Here is a 17,853-nt window from a genome sequence, read left to right on the forward strand (position 1 = left end):
CATACCTGAGAGTGTCCAGTCTCCAGAGGGGATCCTCCAGTCCAGCAGACAGCAGCTTCTCTCCTGAGTCTCCTGGAAGATTGTAGCTCAGGTCCAGCTCTCTCAGATGGGAGGGGTTGGATCTCAGAGCTGAAGCCAGAGAAACACAGCCTTCCTCTGAGACCAGACAGCCTGAGAGACTGGAACCAGGGAATACAGTAAACTCAGTGCTTTACAAAGTCACATGAGCAGGAAAATCATACAGAGGTGGACCATCTTCATCAACATGTACGGATGGATGGAACATAATTGAACTGCTTGAAAATAAAAAGCTGAAATCTGACCTGAGAGTCTCCAGTTCACAGTGTGGACTCTCCAGTCCAGTAGACAGCTTCTTCACTCCTGAATCCTTCAGGTCGTTGTTACTCAGGTCCAGATCTCTCAGACTGGAGGACTGGGAGCTGAGGACTGAGGACAGAGCTGCACAGCTTCTCTCTGACAGGTTACAGCCAGTTAACCTTGAATGAAATTAATACATAACAAGGGTAAAACTCAGTTTTTGACATAAATATAATGATGGATTATCAGTTATCATTTCAAAGTGACACAGACACATTGGATTAACCTATGGATTAACCTTCAGCCGCGTCTTTCTCGTTTTAATGCCAATGAACACGACTTTTGATCAGAACAACAGCTAAGGCAGCTAACAGCCCTGTCACGAGTTTTGATCGCTCAGTGATGATACTTATATGTCTGGAATCTGTGGAATCTCAGCTTGCTAATCGATATCTTGTTTTTGCAGATCTGATAAGTAATAAGGGTATTTTACCGTGAGTTATGTGCTAAGTGTGTTAGCATCTTTTCGCTCAGGGCTCATTTAGACGACTCTTGTGAGAATTGTGTTTTGTTTCGGTACAAATTGTTTGTATCGTCAGTTAGCTGAATGTCTTCCCGTTAAGTGGGTATGACACATTCATAGATTTTTAAATGTTAAGAAGCCCTGAGACAAAGTTTTGTGGAAAAGAAACCCGCAGCCCCGCGGGCGGGGGCCTTCGCGCTAAACAGGCTAATAATAAATGTGATTGAGCGCAAGGTTTCAACATACAATCTTCTCTAGTTCCTTTGTCAAGTGATACCATCTGTTTGTCTGTGCATGTTTGGGTTGGTCAATCAGTCAGATACATTGAGATGTAGATAAGTGACGCCATCTGTCTTCAAATATAATCAGATTGTTATCATGGTTTTGTGGTTTATTGTTTTGAAGAAGAAAAATAAAGAACAAACCGAATGAAAATTGAAATGTATTATGAACCAATATTAGATAAAACTGGAAATTAGTCGATAGAAATGACAGTTAACATGTCGGCTGAACTCTGACCTGAGAGTCTCCAGTTCACAGTGTGGACTCTCCAGTCCAGCAGACAGCAGCTTCACTCCTGAATCCTGCAGGTCGTTGTTACTCAGGTCCAGCTCTCTCAGACTAGAGGACTGGGAGCTGAGGACTGAGGACAGAGCTGCACAGCTTCTCTCTGACAGCTTACACCCAGTTAACCTTGAATGAAATTAATACGTAACAACATTCCTTTAATAATAAATGTGATTGAGCGCAAGGTTTCAACATAAAATCTTTTCTAGTTCCTTTGTCAAATGATACCATCTGTTTGTCTGTGCATGTTTGGGTTGGTCAATCAGTCAGATACATTGAGATGTAGATAAGTGACGCCATCTGTCTTCAAAATATAATCAGATTGTTATCATGGTTTTGTGGTTTATTGTTTTGAAGAAGAAAAATAAACAACAAACCGAATGAAAATTGAAATGTATTATTAACCAATATTAGATAAAACTGGAAATTAGTCGATAGAAATGACAGTTAACATGTCAGCTGAACTCTGACCTGAGAGTCTTCAGTTCACAGTGAGGACTCTCCAGTCCAGCAGACAGCAGCTCCACTCCTGAATCCGGCAGGTCGTTGTTACTCAGGTCCAGATCTCTCAGACTAGAGGACTGGGAGCTGAGGACTGAGGACAGAGCTGCACAGCTGCTCTCTGACAGGTTACAGCCACTCAGTCTGGGGAAAGATCAGCAGTGAACACAAACAGTTTTATTCTCATGCCTCAACCTGTTCCTAGTTAATGTAGTTGTTTCTCCACTTACAGAGCCTTCCTGGAGGCTTTGACCACTGGCAGCAGCATCAGAAGAGCCTTCTCTGAAGCAGAGTATTTCTTCAGGTCAAACACGTCCAGATCTTCTTTTGATGACAGTAAGATGAAGACCAGAGCTGACCACTGACCAGGAGACAGATTATCTGTGGAGAGACTTCCTGATCTCAGGGACTGTTGGATCTCCTCTACTAGAGAACCATCATTCAGTTCATTCAGACAGTGGAACAGGTTGATGCTTCTCTCCAGAGACGGGTTCTTTCCTATATTTTTCTTGATGTATTTCACTGTTTTCTGGTTGATCTTTGAGCTACTTCCTTTCTGTGTCAGCAGGTCATGCAATAAGGTTTGATTGGTCTGCAGTGAAAGACCCAGGAGGAAGCGGAGGAACAAGTCCAGGTGTCCGTTTGGACTCTGTAAGGCCTGGTCCACAGCATTCTGGTAGAGATGTTTAAGTTTTTGTCTGAAGACTTTAAACCTCCGGGGGGCCATGAGGTTGACTCCAGAGTTGATGAAGGTCAGATGGACATGAAGAGCAGCCAGAAACTCCTGAACGCTCAGATGGACGAAGCAGAACACCTTGTTCTTGTACATTCCTCTCACATCTCTAAAGACCTGTGTGAACACTCCTGAGTACACTGAGGCTGCTCTGATATCGATGCCACACTCTGTCAGGTCGGACTCATAGAAGATCAGGTTGCCTTTCTGCAGCTGCTCAAAAGCCAGTTTCCCCAGAGCCTCCATCATCTTCCTCTTGCTCTCTGGACTCCAGTGTGGATCTGTCTCAGCTCCTCCATCACTCCTTCCATACTTGACGTTCACTTTGGACTGAACCACCAGGAAGTGGATGTACATCTCAGTCAGGGTCTTGGGCAGCTTTCCTCCCTCTCTGGTTTTCAACATGTCCTCCAGAACTGAAGCAGAGATCCAGCAGAAGACTGGGATGTGGCACATGATGTGGAGGCTTCGTGAGGTCTTGATGTGGGAGATGATGGTGCCGGCCGGCTCCTGATCTCTGAATCTCTTCCTGAAGTACTCCTCCTTCTGTGGGTCAGTGAACCCTCGGACCTCTGTCACCATGTCCACACACTCAGGAGGGATCTGATTGGCTGCTGCAGGTCGTGTGGTTATCCAGAGGCGAGCAGAGGGAAGCAGCTTCCCCCTGATGAGGTTTGTCAGCAGCCGATCCACTGAGGTGGACTTTGTGACATCAGTCAGGATCTTGGTGTTGAGGAAGTCCAGAGGAAGTCGACTCTCATCCAGACCGTCAAAGATGAACAAAACCGGGAACTGATCAAACCTGCAGATTCCTGCGTCTCTGGTTTCAGAGAAGAAGTGATGAACAAGTTCCACCAAGCTGTACTTTTCATCCCTCTCCACATTCAGCTCTCTGAAGGTGAATGGAAATATGAACTGGATGTCCTGGTGGGCTTTGCCTTCAGCCCAGTCCAGAGTGAACTTCTGTGTTAAGACTGTTTTCCCAATGCCAGCCACGCCCTTTGTCATCACTGCTCTGATTGGTTTACCTCTTTCAGTTGAGCCTTTAAAGAGGTCTTCTTGTCTGATGGGTGTTTCTGATCTGTCTGGTTTACTGAATGCTTGTTCGATCTGTCTGATCTCATGTTCCTTGTTGACCTCTGTGGTGTCTCCCCTGGTGATGTAGATCTCCGTGTAGATTTTATGTAGGGATTCCGATTTTTCCATAAATGTGATATTTTCAAATGTTTCCTTCAGGTTTGATTTGAGTTTACCTTGGCACTTAGTGAGAATATCTGAATGAATAAGAAAGACATTTACATGAAAGACACATCAAAACATTTCCTTCTAATTGGACCCATTTTCTGACTAAATAGCAGGTTATTTTCCTGATATCAAGTCACTGGATCTTGTTGCATATGTATCTGTACATTGTCCAGTCTAAGTTCCCCCCCACAGAGAACCCTCTGTTCTCCCACAGAGAACCATGGCCCTAAACCTGACTGACTCTTATTCCTGCTGCTACCAGCAGATCCCAACACCCACTGAGGGTGTGGACACAGCTCTCTCTCCAGTTATACAGGAAGTGGATGGCTCTTACTGTGTTGCAGTATACTCCTGCAGTAGCCTATCATCTACAAGACACCCTGGGGGTCACAGTAATAACCCCCCCCTTCCTCACCAAGTCATGTAGGACGGCACATGATACCCCCTTCCACCTGTAGGCGGCTGGGCCATTAGTAATGACTAGGACATTCCCATTCAACGTCCTGAGACTGAGTCAGCAGCTGACCTACACTGTGGAAAACAGCCGGGGTTTATCCATGACTCCTCCTCCTGAGGTATCTGACAGCTCGGCAGGACAAACCTCATTCCAAACAGAAATGGCCGTTTCCTGGGGAAACTTAGCACTCAAGGACTCACTGCCTCTTCAGAGCACACTGATGACTTTCTGGTCATTCCTCTGATCCATCCCTCCCCTGGCTTTTAGCATGACCCACTTGTATTACATATCTCCAATGTCCCACCAGGATAAACTCGTTAATATGAAGCTTAGCGCAAGTTCAATCAGGAAGACCAAGCTCTTCATTCAGATTACACGTCACTTCATTACTCTCTCCTCCCTCATTAAGTGATCGGGGGCGTCACTCCCCAGCTAACCAATCTCTCCTCTCTCCATTCTCACAAGCCTATCATAGCACCCGCTAATCCCTTTATATCTGCTCTTCCCTCTTGTCAGCTGTCATTTCAGGTGACAAAACGCAACCCTCCTCCACCCCTTCCGCCTCCCGTCTCCTACAGGACCAAGCTAAACCTTCTCACTTCAGACCGTTCCCACCTACTTATCACCACCACCTGTGTCTAGACCCCGGGGGGTTTCATCGGAGCGGTTCTTCCCCCTCCTGAATGATTATCCTGCAAACTGGGGCCTAACCGCCAAACACCATTCCATTCTCCTGTTATAATTCTGGCGATCATTATTACATTCACATGATGTGTCCCGGTAATAAATATGTATTTCATACATCAACGTCTCGGTTGGAGTCCCGATCGGACCAAAATAATACGGAGTGTAGACTGGTTCCTGGAGAGGTGCCAGTTCACCTCCTGCCCTTGAGCAAGGCACATAACCCCCAACTGCTCCCTGGCGCTGGACAGACTGGCCGCCTGTTTTGCTCAGGCCTCCCTCACCTGTCCTGTGCATGTGTGTGTATTGTACTGTCTGTTACCACAACCGAGTGAACAACTGAGCTGGATTTCCCTTTGGGATGAAATAAAGCGTCTTCTCCTTCTTAATAACATCGGCTGCTAATCATAATGAGGTTGGATAGTGTCAGTGCGGTCGGACTCTCAAAGCACAGCAGTTTCTTTTCCTAAGTCCTGATGAATCTTCCTATCATTAACCCCAAGATGATTCACAGAGGTTAAGGAATTGTGGTTAGAGACGAAAGGCGATATATTTTGGACAATTTTACCGAAACCCAAACTTCCTAATCCAGGAAAGGTAATTGGCTTCCTAAAATGCTGATCTATAAAGGTTTTACTACCCCTCACCTGGAACCAACAGGGTGACCCTGCCAGAAACTAGTGACCCTGACCTCTCTGCTTTCAGGGGTACCTCAGCCCCAACACCATGTGGAGGTGATGGTTCTCTGAGGGGTATATCAGGAGTCTAAACACATGATGCATGGCTGTGAAAAATAAAAAAAGTTATCTTTTGGTAAACTCTTGTTTAAAGACCTACCTTCAGGGTCTGATGGGATTTTTGATAATTTCTCTACAAGATCATTCCTCGGGATCTCTTTCAAAACTTCTGTGGTCACTTTAATGGTGTGTATGCCGTAGTACGGAAGCATCAGATCCACTGTGTCCATCCGGTCTGCTGCTTTCTGTAGTCGACTCTTTGGGATTCCTGGGAATTTTAGGACCTGCTTCTCCAGGTACCACTTGAATTTTTTTAAGTCTTCTTCCTCCAAATCTTCTAAAGTTGTTAATAGGACTTCTCTAGGTGTCTCCATCTTTTCTCCCTGAAGAGCAAAGATACCAAGAAAGAAAATCTTTATGTTACAGAACAATATGTTGTTGTATTGTATTTGTGTACTTTTGAAAACCTTAACAGGCCTTCAGGATCCAAAGAACAGCTGCCATGTGACTTTGGATGGCTTCAATTCAGATGTCGAGTTAGTAAATGCCCTAATCGGTTCTAAACTTGTTTTAATACCTTAGACTTCAAGAAAGACATTCAGGAAGTCAATCCTAAACTTGAAGACAGTCAGCAGAGTCAATTCTGTCTTTTTCTTTAATGTCTTGGTAACCTGACTTTAAAGAGCAGAAACTGTCTCAGTCAGATCATAAAGTGCTCTAGCACAGGGGTTCCCAAACGTTGCCATGCCAAGGACCCCCATATAGCATTATCCTCTGGCGGGGACCCCCCTGTTGCAATTTTTTTTTAAATGATGAGTTATGGAAAATATGACAAATTAATCATACAGCTTAATACATTTTATTAATATATATTTGTATTAATAATTAATAATCAGTTATTCTTCAAAAAATGTGTATTTATCTTTTGTTTCTCATTCATTACATTGATTGTGTCTTCTGTTATAAACATTCTTAACACAATATTAAACAGTAATATTAACAGTAAACATATTTTTAAAGAATTTTAAAAGTGATTTCTGTCTTTATAATATTATATAATCTTGAACAGTAATATGAACAATTAACATTTATTTTTAGCATTTTGAAAGCTACTTATGCCTTAATAATATTATATATAATATTCAACAGTAATATTATCAATAACCATATTTAAATTCATATATAAACAACAATATTTGCTACATCCGTGCTCTCATCCAGCTGCAGAGCGAAATATTCACTAGCTCTCACTTGCTCCAAAAGCTGAGCAGATACTCAGTTTCACTCTCAGTAGCGGCAGCTCGATTCTGATTGGCTTGAAGGGCGGTCGTGTAATTTAAAAACAAACATTTTTAATATTAATAAATAAATAAATATTAAAAGATTGGCATCAAAGGACACATAGACTGATAGATATGCAGTTATTAATAACATCTAAAAAAACAAAACTTTGCGTGACCCCCCTGGCGCCCCCACTTTGAAAAACACTGGTCTAGCACAGGGGTTCCCAAACTTTTCAGCCCGCGACCCCCAAAATAACAGTGCCAGAGACTGTCGACGGGGGGGGGGAAATAATTTCAGAAAGAAAAAAGAAAAAGTTTGAGAAACACTGCGCTAGTGGAATGTCAAAGAATTTTTTTTCTATGCAAACGTTATTATTAATAATAATTAAAAAAAATATATATTATTAAAAAAAAAAACACTTTGGGAACCCCTGGTCTAGCAGACTGATTGGTGAGTCACAGCTAAACCTAGAGCCCCTGCTCATCAGACAGTTACAGAGGCTGTCTAACTCCATCAGGGTATATGCAGGAATCCTGAAGTCAAATTTAATACCTTTTAAGACCTTTTTTAAGACCCTTTCCATACATTTTAAGACCTCATCGCAACTTTGAGTTCTAACCAGTTACATTGGCTACACACTTTACTATATTGATTGTAAGATAGCAAAACTAAACAGAGTGCAGACAGACTACTGAAGCCTCCTTTCCACATGAACTTCAACCTCTCTGTGAAGGTCAGGTTTAATGCAGTATGCTGCTTTGTTGCTTCTGTACTCTGTGCTCTTTCATTCCAGTAGAACTCCTCAGAAACCATTAGAAACCAGTATTTGACCAAAAAACAAAACAATTGACAAAACTTTGAACTATGAAATATGTTAAACTTTGGTGAGCTTCAGCGGGGTAATGCCATATAGGAGCTCCCTCACAAATACCAGGGGTTAAATTGGGCTGGGGCTGTCCGGGGCTAAGCCCTGTCACATAGGACGATGCTCTGACGTCATCACCCTCACACATTTGTCATATGTTTACAAAAAAGGATATATGTTAAGACTTTTCTCGTTCTTAATATAGACTATATTTAGGGTCTATATGTGTTGATTTACTTTAAAATAGCAGATCTCTGTGACCGGATATAGTTTGGCTTAGACTCCGGCCCCACAAGGACGCATACGGTAAAACGCATACGCAAGCGCAAAAAAGGCTTCCGTTCACACGCATTCGATTCATTAACGTGTCCGTTCACACTAGACCGCTGGAAATGCTGGAAACGATGTAGTACATATGTCAGGCCTGTAAGTGGCGCTGCTGCCGCCCGAAATACACCAAAAGCAGCGAAGAAGACCCCGGAGCATGGTTGCCATGGTTGCCCTTCTGTTTATTCTCCGCGGTGGACGGCGTGTTCTCCTGCTGTATCTCTCTCAGGTAGTCCACCAGCAGATGAAAAACACCCACCTCTCCGCCTCTTCCAAGGAACGAGGGGACCGTGCGGCAGTTTCCGTAAAAAAAATGTTCCGCCGGTCAACATGTCCGTTAAAGTTTAAATCTTCCGTACACAATTAGAAAAGTGCCGGTCAGAGGTCTTCTTTGTTATTTATTGAGCTTTAAAACAAATTGATAACGACTCTGTTCTCTGTATAATAATATAATAATATTTAATAAACGGTGACTGCCTCTCTTTTCCTCCCCCTCTTCTGACAGCCCAGCAGCAGCAGGAGACGTGGGGAGAGGGAGGCGGGCTATTTCATCGTTATCAGAAAATGATCATATAGGGCACACACGGAGCCGTTGGACCCCCAGAGCGTTGCGTATGCCGGTCTACCTACCTTGGGACCCGTTACCGTAGTCGTTTAGTTCCCCCCCCCCCCACACACAGAGCGGAGCAAGGCAATGAAACTTAAAATAAGAAGCAGCATTTTACGGCGCGCTATGCATGGGGCCGCCTTGTGGGGTTTCCCGACATGTCGTTTCAGTAAATTAAAGGGTGTCTCATGTTGTCATTGCTGTGAACCTTCTTAATACCTCGGAAAATGCCGTTTAATAGTTTTTAATACTTTTTAATAGCCTTAATTTTCGCTAAATTGATTTATCAACTTTTAATACTTTTTAAGACCCCGCGGACACCCTGTCCATGTTTAATGAAGACTCCCACCCCTGGAACCTGAATTTCAGCTTCTTCCTTCGGGCCCGAGGTTAATCTTCATAAAGGTGTAGAACCAAGAGGTTTAAAAACAGCTTTGTCTGTGCTAGTGGTTTTCAATGTGTCTGTGTTGTGTCAGGATGGATACCTTTTATTTTTTATGCAAACCAAGTCTATCCACTGGTACAAAGAAATAACCTGGACCTGAACTAGACAGATGGGATATTGTGACAGTGGGATACAGTTAGGGCTGATGGTAGAGAGAAACTCACACACCTGGATTCTGGTCTCCGGCAGTAAGCTTTTTTTTCCTTTTTTCATTTAATCGTTTATTTGGCAGGGACAATGCACAGTAATGAACACTTAAAACATTCAAATGTGTCAAGGGTAACAGTGCCAGATTTATCTTTGAGCTCAATTCCATCCACAGTCCCTCACTGCAAAAAGTGCAAAAGAGCAAGAGCAGCATACAAAAGTATTTACCACATGGCAGTACAATATAGCAGCTATAACATATAAAGTGCAAGCAAAGATAAAAGAGCTACATAAAGGGCATGAGGACAGGGCCGTGGGAAGTAGGGGTGCTGAGGGTGCTGCAGCACCCCCTGGTGGAGGACATAATTAAGTAAAGAGGCACACCTTTATAATTATTAGGATAAATAAAAACAGGTTTGAAATCATTCCAATGTATACTATAGGACAGTAAATCAAAAATGTTGTTTAAAACTGGAGAGATTTAAAAATATGCATAAATAAATAAATGCTGACTGTTAAAATAAGATATAAATGAACCTCAAAAATAAAATAAGTTAGCCTACATTTATTTTGTATTGGTTATGGTAGGTTATTGGTTATGTTCATATGATTCGATTAATAAAATGTAAACCGATCTTTTTCATATGGGTGTATAGAATTGTACCTAGATCAGTCTCTAGTAATTGGACGCTCAAAGTGCACCAGATTGAAGCATTTTACTTTAAAATGTTCAACAAAATCTTCCCGGGGGGGCACCCCGGACCCCCCTAGAGCAGGGGTGGGGAACCTTTTTCCTCTCAAGGGCCATTTCAATTTCTTCAACATCCTCCGAGGGCCGTTCAAATTATTGACCTCTGCTTAAAAATGCTCAAATTCATTCATTTGGCCTTTCTTTCATGCTGTGCAAAGAAACAGCAACCTCTTAATCCAGATACCTTACCATGACTCGCGCATAGACACACAAGATGTGTGCAAATGTATTTAGTTTCGTAAGCATGTGCACATGATTTTTAAATGTTGAAGTTAAAAGCATCAATCTGGTGCACTTTGAGAGCAACATGAGGAGATCTATGGATACATCTCTCAACACCCATATGAAACAGAACTTGAAGCAGATTTCTTTTTCTTTATGGATATTTTACAAATCACTTCCCTTTCAAACTGTATTCTTGTTTATAAATAACATTTTGTTTCTGTCATATAGTATTTTATACCTGTTTACTTTATTCTCTTATTTTTTTTATAACTATAATGATCATATAAAGATGTGCCTTTACCTCACTGGTTGGAGAAAAAGCTTCTTATATTCGTTAGCATAGCTAGCTAACCAGATGATAATAACAACAAAGTTATTGACTGTATGATCAGTATGACAGATGAACAGATCGCCACGGGGCTTTCAACTAAAGACACAGCCACGCACAAACTGCGGCATGTGTACGGCTCCTTATGGGTACTGCAATTTCTGAAGAGCCGGGGCGACGTTCTGCTGCTCTCCGGCATACCGGCACCCCTGTCAGACGAGACATATACCACGTGATGACAGGTTAGGCTCGTGTTGTGTTCAAGGACCCTGACCTTGGCAAGGAAAAACAGGCACTCGCTTGTTTAATTTGTTTGCGGTCTAGATTTCTTACACATTTTTCTTTTTTGCGTGTGTTTATAAATTACCTCGAGGGCCGTACCAAATGGTCTCGCGGGCCGTATACGGCCCGGGGGCCGGATGTTCCCCACCCCTGCCCTAGAGGATGTGAAGTCCACCCCCCAATTAAAACATGTTATAATACTAAATACATTTGAAGCCTCTTTATATAAGCTGTCCACCATGTCAATACGTTTCTCTTTTTGTAGTGTATTGGTCTTTTGTAGAGGTTTTTCATTACCAGCTAAAATCTTGCCTATAGGGCAGCACATTGGTCAGAACCGCCCCTGGGGTCATCCCCACAGCACCCCCCATTTGAAACATGTTCCCACGGCTATGCATGAGGAGTTACCCCTGTGTTAAAGGAGAGGAGTTACCCCTGTGTTAAAGGGCAAGAGGAGATGCCCCTGTGTTAAAGGAGAGGAGTTACCCCTGTGTTAAAGGGGAGGAGTTACCCCTGTGTTAAAGGGCAAGAGGAGATGCCCCTGAGTTAAAGGAGAGGAGATACCCCTGTGTTAAAGGGCAAGAGGAGATGCCCCTGAGTTAAAGGAGAGGAGATACCCCTGTGTTAAAGGGGAGGAGATGCCCCTGAGTTAAAGGAGAGGAGATACCCCTGTGTTAAAGGGGAGGAGATGCCCCTGAGTTAAAGGAGAGGAGATACCCCTGTGTTAAAGGGGAGGAGATGCCCCTGAGTTAAAGGGGAGGAGTTACCCCTGTGTTAAAGGGCAAGAGGAGATGCCCCTGAGTTAAAGGAGAGGAGATACCCCTGTGTTAAAGGGCAAGAGGAGATGCCCCTGAGTTAAAGGAGAGGAGATACCCCTGTGTTAAAGGGGAGGAGATGCCCCTGAGTTAAAGGAGAGGAGTTACCCCTGTGTTAAAGGGCAAGAGGAGATGCCCCTGAGTTAAAGGAGAGGAGATACCCCTGTGTTAAAGGGCAAGAGGAGATGCCCCTGAGTTAAAGGAGAGGAGATACCCCTGAGTTAAAGGGGAGGAGTTACCCCTGTGTTAAAGGGGAGGAGTTACCCCTGTGTTAAAGTGGAGGAGTTACCCCTGTGTTAAAGGGGAGGAGTTACCCCTGTGTTAAAGGGGAGGAGTTACCCCTGAGTTAAAGGGGAGGAGTTACCCCTGAGTTAAAGGGGAGGAGTTACCCCTGTGTTAAAGGGGAGGAGTTACCCCTGTGTTAAAGGGCAAGAGGAGATGCCCCTGAATTAAAGGGGAGGAGTTACCCCTGTGTTAAAGGGGAGGAGTTACCCCTGTGTTAAAGGAGAGGAGATACCCCTGTGTTAAAGGAAAGGAGTTACCCCTGAGTTAAAGGGGAGGAGTTACCCCTGTGTTAAAGGGGAGGAGTTACCCCTGTGTTAAAGGGGAGGAGTTACCCCTGAGTTAAATGGGAGGAGTTACCCCTGTGTTAAAGGGGAGGAGTTACCCCTGTGTTAAAGGAGAGGAGTTACCCCTGTGTTAAAGGGCAAGAGGAGATGCCCCTGAGTTAAAGGAGAGGAGATACCCCTGTGTTAAAGGAGAGGAGTTACCCCTGTGTTAAAGGGGAGGAGTTACCCCTGTGTTAAAGGAGAGGAGTTACCCCTGTGTTAAAGGGGAGGAGTTACCCCTGTGTTAAAGGGGAGGAGTTACCCCTGAGTTAAAGGGGAGGAGTTACCCCTGTGTTAACGGGGAGGAGTTACCCCTGTGTTAAAGGAGAGGAGTTACCCCTGTGTTAAAGGGCAAGAGGAGCTGCCCCTGAGTTAAAGGAGAGGAGATACCCCTGTGTTAAAGGAGAGGAGTTACCCCTGTGTTAAAGGAGAGGAGTTACCCCTGTGTTAAAGGGGAGGAGTTACCCCTGAGTTAAAGGAGAGGAGATACCCCTGTGTTAAAGGAGAGGAGTTACCCCTGTGTTAAAGGAGAGGAGTTACCCCTGAGTTAAAGGGGAGGAGTTACCCCTGTGTTAAAGGAGAGGAGTTACCCCTGTGTTAAAGGGGAGGAGTTACCCCTGTGTTAAAGGGGAGGAGTTACCCCTGTGTTAAAGTGGAGGAGTTACCCCTGAGTTAAAGGAGAGGAGTTACCCCTGAGTTAAAGGGGAGGAGTTACCCCTGTGTTAAAGGGGAGGAGTTACCCCTGTGTTAAAGGAGAGGAGTTACCCCTGAGTTAAAGGAGAGGAGTTACCCCTGTGTTAAAGGGCAAGAGGAGATGCCCCTGTGTTAAAGGGCAAGAGGAGATGCCCCTGTGTTAAAGGAGAGGAGATACCCCTGAGTTAAAGGGGAGGAGTTACCCCTGTGTTAAAGGAGAGGAGTTACCCCTGACTTAAAGGGGAGGAGTTACCCCTGTGTTAAAGGGCAAGAGGAGTTACCCCTGTGTTAAAGGAGAGGAGATACCCCTGAGTTAAAGGGGAGGAGTTACCCCTGTGTTAAAGGAGAGGAGTTACCCCTGTGTTAAAGGAGAGGAGTTACCCCTGACTTAAAGGGGAGGAGTTACCCCTGAGTTAAAGGGGAGGAGTTACCCCTGTGTTAAATGGGAGGAGTTACCCCTGACTTAAAGGGGAGGAGTTACCCCTGAGTTAAAGGAGAGGAGATACCCCTGTGTTAAAGGGCAAGAGGAGTTACCCCTGACTTAAAGGGGAGGAGTTACCCCTGAGTTAAAGGGGAGGAGTTACCCCTGTGTTAAAGGAGAGGAGTTACCCCTGAGTTAAAGGGGAGGAGTTACCCCTGTGTTAAAGGAGAGGAGTTACCCCTGAGTTAAAGGGGAGGAGTTACCCCTGTGTTAAAGGAGAGGAGTTACCCCTGTGTTAAAGGGGAGGAGTTACCCCTGTGTTAAAGGAGAGGAGTTACCCCTGTGTTAAAGGAGAGGAGTTACCCCTGTGTTAAAGGGGAGGAGTTACCCCTGAGTTAAAGGGGAGGAGTTACCCCTGAGTTAAAGGGGAGGAGTTACCCCTGTGTTAAAGGAGAGGAGTTACCCCTGAGTTAAAGGAGAGGAGTTACCCCTGAGTTAAAGGAGAGGAGTTACCCCTGAGTTAAAGGAGAGGAGTTACCCCTGAGTTAAAGGAGAGGAGTTACCCCTGTGTTAAAGGGGAGGAGTTACCCCTGAGTTAAAGGGGAGGAGTTACCCCTGAGTTAAAGGGGAGGAGTTACCCCTGTGTTAAAGGAGAGGAGTTACCCCTGAGTTAAAGGAGAGGAGTTACCCCTGAGTTAAAGGAGAGGAGTTACCCCTGTGTTAAAGGGGAGGAGTTACCCCTGTGTTAAAGGAGAGGAGTTACCCCTGTGTTAAAGGAGAGGAGTTACCCCTGTGTTAAAGGGGAGGAGTTACCCCTGTGTTAAAGGAGAGGAGTTACCCCTGAGTTAAAGGGGAGGAGTTACCCCTGTGTTAAAGGAGAGGAGTTACCCCTGAGTTAAAGGGGAGGAGTTACCCCTGTGTTAAAGGGGAGGAGTTACCCCTGTGTTAAAGGAGAGGAGTTACCCCTGAGTTAAAGGGGAGGAGTTACCCCTGTGTTAAAGGGGAGGAGTTACCCCTGTGTTAAAGGGGAGGAGTTACCCCTGTGTTAAAGGAGAGGAGTTACCCCTGTGTTAAAGGGGAGGAGTTACCCCTGTGTTAAAGGAGAGGAGTTACCCCTGTGTTAAAGGAGAGGAGTTACCCCTGTGTTAAAGGGGAGGAGTTACCCCTGTGTTAAAGGAGAGGAGTTACCCCTGAGTTAAAGGGGAGGAGTTACCCCTGTGTTAAAGGAGAGGAGTTACCCCTGAGTTAAAGGGGAGGAGTTACCCCTGTGTTAAAGGGGAGGAGTTACCCCTGTGTTAAAGGAGAGGAGTTACCCCTGAGTTAAAGGGGAGGAGTTACCCCTGTGTTAAAGGGGAGGAGTTACCCCTGTGTTAAAGGGGAGGAGTTACCCCTGTGTTAAAGGAGAGGAGTTACCCCTGAGTTAAAGGAGAGGAGTTACCCCTGTGTTAAAGGAGAGGAGTTACCCCTGAGTTAAAGGGGAGGAGTTACCCCTGTGTTAAAGGAGAGGAGATACCCCTGTGTTAAAGGGGAGGAGTTACCCCTGTGTTAAAGGGGAGGAGTTACCCCTGAGTTAAAGGGGAGGAGTTACCCCTGTGTTAAAGGAGAGGAGTTACCCCTGACTTAAAGGGGAGGAGTTACCCCTGAGTTAAAGGAGAGGAGTTACCCCTGTGTTAAAGGAGAGGAGTTACCCCTGTGTTAAAGGGCAAGAGGAGATGCCCCTGTGTTAAAGGAGAGGAGATACCCCTGTGTTAAAGGGCAAGAGGAGTTACCCCTGTGTTAAAGGGCAAGAGGAGTTACCCCTGTGTTAAAGGAGAGGAGATACCCCTGTGTTAAAGGAGAGGAGTTACCCCTGACTTAAAGGGGAGGAGTTACCCCTGAGTTAAAGGGGAGGAGTTACCCCTGTGTTAAAGGAGAGGAGATACCCCTGAGTTAAAGGAGAGGAGATACCCCTGTGTTAAAGGAGAGGAGTTACCCCTGTGTTAAAGGAGAGGAGTTACCCCTGAGTTAAAGGGGAGGAGTTACCCCTGTGTTAAAGGGGAGGAGTTACCCCTGTGTTAAAGGGCATTTAGCGGTGATCGCACGTCTGTTTGTTTCTCAACCATTCTCTGAGTTGACCTTTGAAGCTATTGAGAGTGGGACAATCCCGTGTCTCAGCTGGGAGGCTGTTCCACAAAGAGCTGTCTTTAACAGAGAGGACATTTTGTCCAAAAGTGGTCCGTCTGCGGTGGACCTCACAGTCTCCTCTGGTTTCTGACCTAGTGCAGCGTATAGCAAATAGTCACTTCAATGAACATCCACAGGTCACTTACAGCCCAGCCCCCACAAGATATCCCACACAACTGAACTGCGCTCACTAACCATTCAACAAAACTTCTTTGTTAGGTTTAGAACAAATATAATTGTTTGGCTTAAAATATGTAGTTTAATTACATGAAAGCAGTTACGGACTTTAATTAAAATGAGGTCTTTTGTGAACTGATAAGAAATGTGTTTTTGATATATCATTGAAAATATGAAAAATAAGTTCCCTCATAACTAAGTTACAATGCAGTTCAAATCTATGGGAAGAATCTTTTTATTTTTTTTAAATCTCCCATTTACTTTTCATGTAAATGTTTTGTATAGCCCTAACACTAACATATATATCAAAACATGTACTGTTATATATTTTTTCGAATTTGGGAAATCTACTGTAGTCCCAGATGTATAATTTAAAATTAAAAAAATAAATATTTGACATTTTCAAGGCTCTTCAGTGAAACCAGGTCAGTGTTGGAAGACGGGCCCTTCACACTCCTTCCCTTATTCAGAGTATTAAGAGTTAGACAGAGAAACAGTCACGACTTGTTAGAGCGGGTTCTGACACGCCCTGCATTTCTCTCTGATGAAGAGAACTAAGAGAACAATCAGACTGAAACTCATTCTACCTGAAACACTGACAACAGTACATGGAGATCTTTCTAAACTCATTCTGCTTTCACTCAGAGAGAAACCCTACACAATATTTCAGACAGATGTTCAACAGACCCTGGATATGTTTGAGTTATCTTAACTAACCCTAACAAACGAGATCTCGCTAAGTGGTCCTACGACGCTGGTTATCAACTCAGTAAATCAACCAGGGTTTCACAAACATGGACAAGCGTACTGACAGCACAGTGTCATTCATACTTCATGATTGAATAGTAAACTATCATGTTAGACAAATATGAAGACGTTCAACTTTTAACATCCATGACTTAACACTTTATCCAGGATAAAAGACACATAGTTGCAAGGTCAATACAGAACAGCTGGTAAAAAAAAAACTACCAAGTGTTTGAATGCGTTCATTAACAGTTTTATGATATTACTGCCTGTCTACTCACAGACTCTCTTCAGGTCTACTCACAGACTCTCTTCAGGTCTACTCGCAGACTCTCTTCAGGTCTACTCGCAGACTCTCTTCAGGTCTACTCGCAGACTCTCTTCAGGTCCACTCACAGACTCTCTCCAGGTGAGGAGGAAACTCCGCTCATCTCTTCCTCTTCAGTCCTGAGTCTGCCTGCATCTGATCTGAGGACACCTTCACACCCTCAGAAATCCAGAGAGTAAACACACGTCAGAGTCACGTGGAAACCAGCCTCACAGGATGTAGCTGTCAGCCTGCCAGACTCTCCCTCACCTGCCTTATTCAGAGCATTAAGAGTGAGACAGAAAAACAGTCACGACATGTTAGAGCGGGTTCTGACACGCCCTGCATTTCTCTCTGATGAAGAGAACTCAGAGAACAATCAGACTTCAATTCATTCTACCTGAAACACTGACAACAGTACACGGAGATCTTTCTAAACTCATTCTGCTTTCACTCAGAGAGAAACCCTACACAATATTTCAGACAGATGTTTAGAATCAGCATCAAGAAACATGTGTCCTGTTCAGTGTTGCGCAAGTTAAATGTAATACAGTATATTGTAGCGATCACTAATTTACTCATGTTACATCATTCACTCATGGAACTACGTGTTGGGGGTATTGTTTCCGCACGGACACGTATGTTGACTGTACCTACTGTATACCTACTGTGTGCCCTCCGTTCTCTTCTTCCCTTCTCTTCCCGGTCTTCAAGCCAGCAACATGTGCTTTTCTGCTGCTCAATAAAGTAAACCTTGCACCTTCGATGCACCGCCTCCGACTCTCATCTCTCGGCACTACACTATATTACTTATTAGTGTCTCTTTTAAGTAATGAGTTACATTAGAATATTACTGTCTCTGAAATGTAATGAGTTACACTACTTTAGTTACTTTT

The 17,853-nt window shown here is 44.3% G+C and overlaps 1 protein-coding gene across 2 annotated transcripts in view; it reads right to left on the reverse strand.

Moving 5' to 3' along the window:
* Positions 1–17,096, reverse strand: part of LOC307047110 (NLR family CARD domain-containing protein 3-like) — a 38,325-nt gene extending 21,229 nt beyond the window's left edge. The window contains exons 1-7 of one of the 2 annotated variants that reach the window (XM_079693856.1): positions 16,932–17,096; positions 5,866–6,148; positions 2,140–3,916; positions 1,880–2,053; positions 1,361–1,534; positions 324–497; positions 6–179 (exon numbers count right to left, since the gene is read on the reverse strand). In XM_079693856.1, the coding sequence (XP_079549982.1) occupies positions 6–179; positions 324–497; positions 1,361–1,534; positions 1,880–2,053; positions 2,140–3,916; positions 5,866–6,139 (2,747 nt within the window). In that variant the 5' untranslated portion in view covers positions 6,140–6,148; positions 16,932–17,096. The remainder of the gene's footprint in view (positions 1–5; positions 180–323; positions 498–1,360; positions 1,535–1,879; positions 2,054–2,139; positions 3,917–5,865; positions 6,149–16,931) is intronic. The other variant, XM_079693857.1, reaches the window with a different exon arrangement.
* Positions 17,097–17,853: the final 757 nt, after the last annotated feature.

The sequence above is a fragment of the Notothenia rossii genome, assembly GCF_949606895.1.
Source record: "Notothenia rossii genome assembly, chromosome: 7".
Taxonomy (NCBI): Eukaryota; Metazoa; Chordata; class Actinopteri; order Perciformes; family Nototheniidae; genus Notothenia; species Notothenia rossii.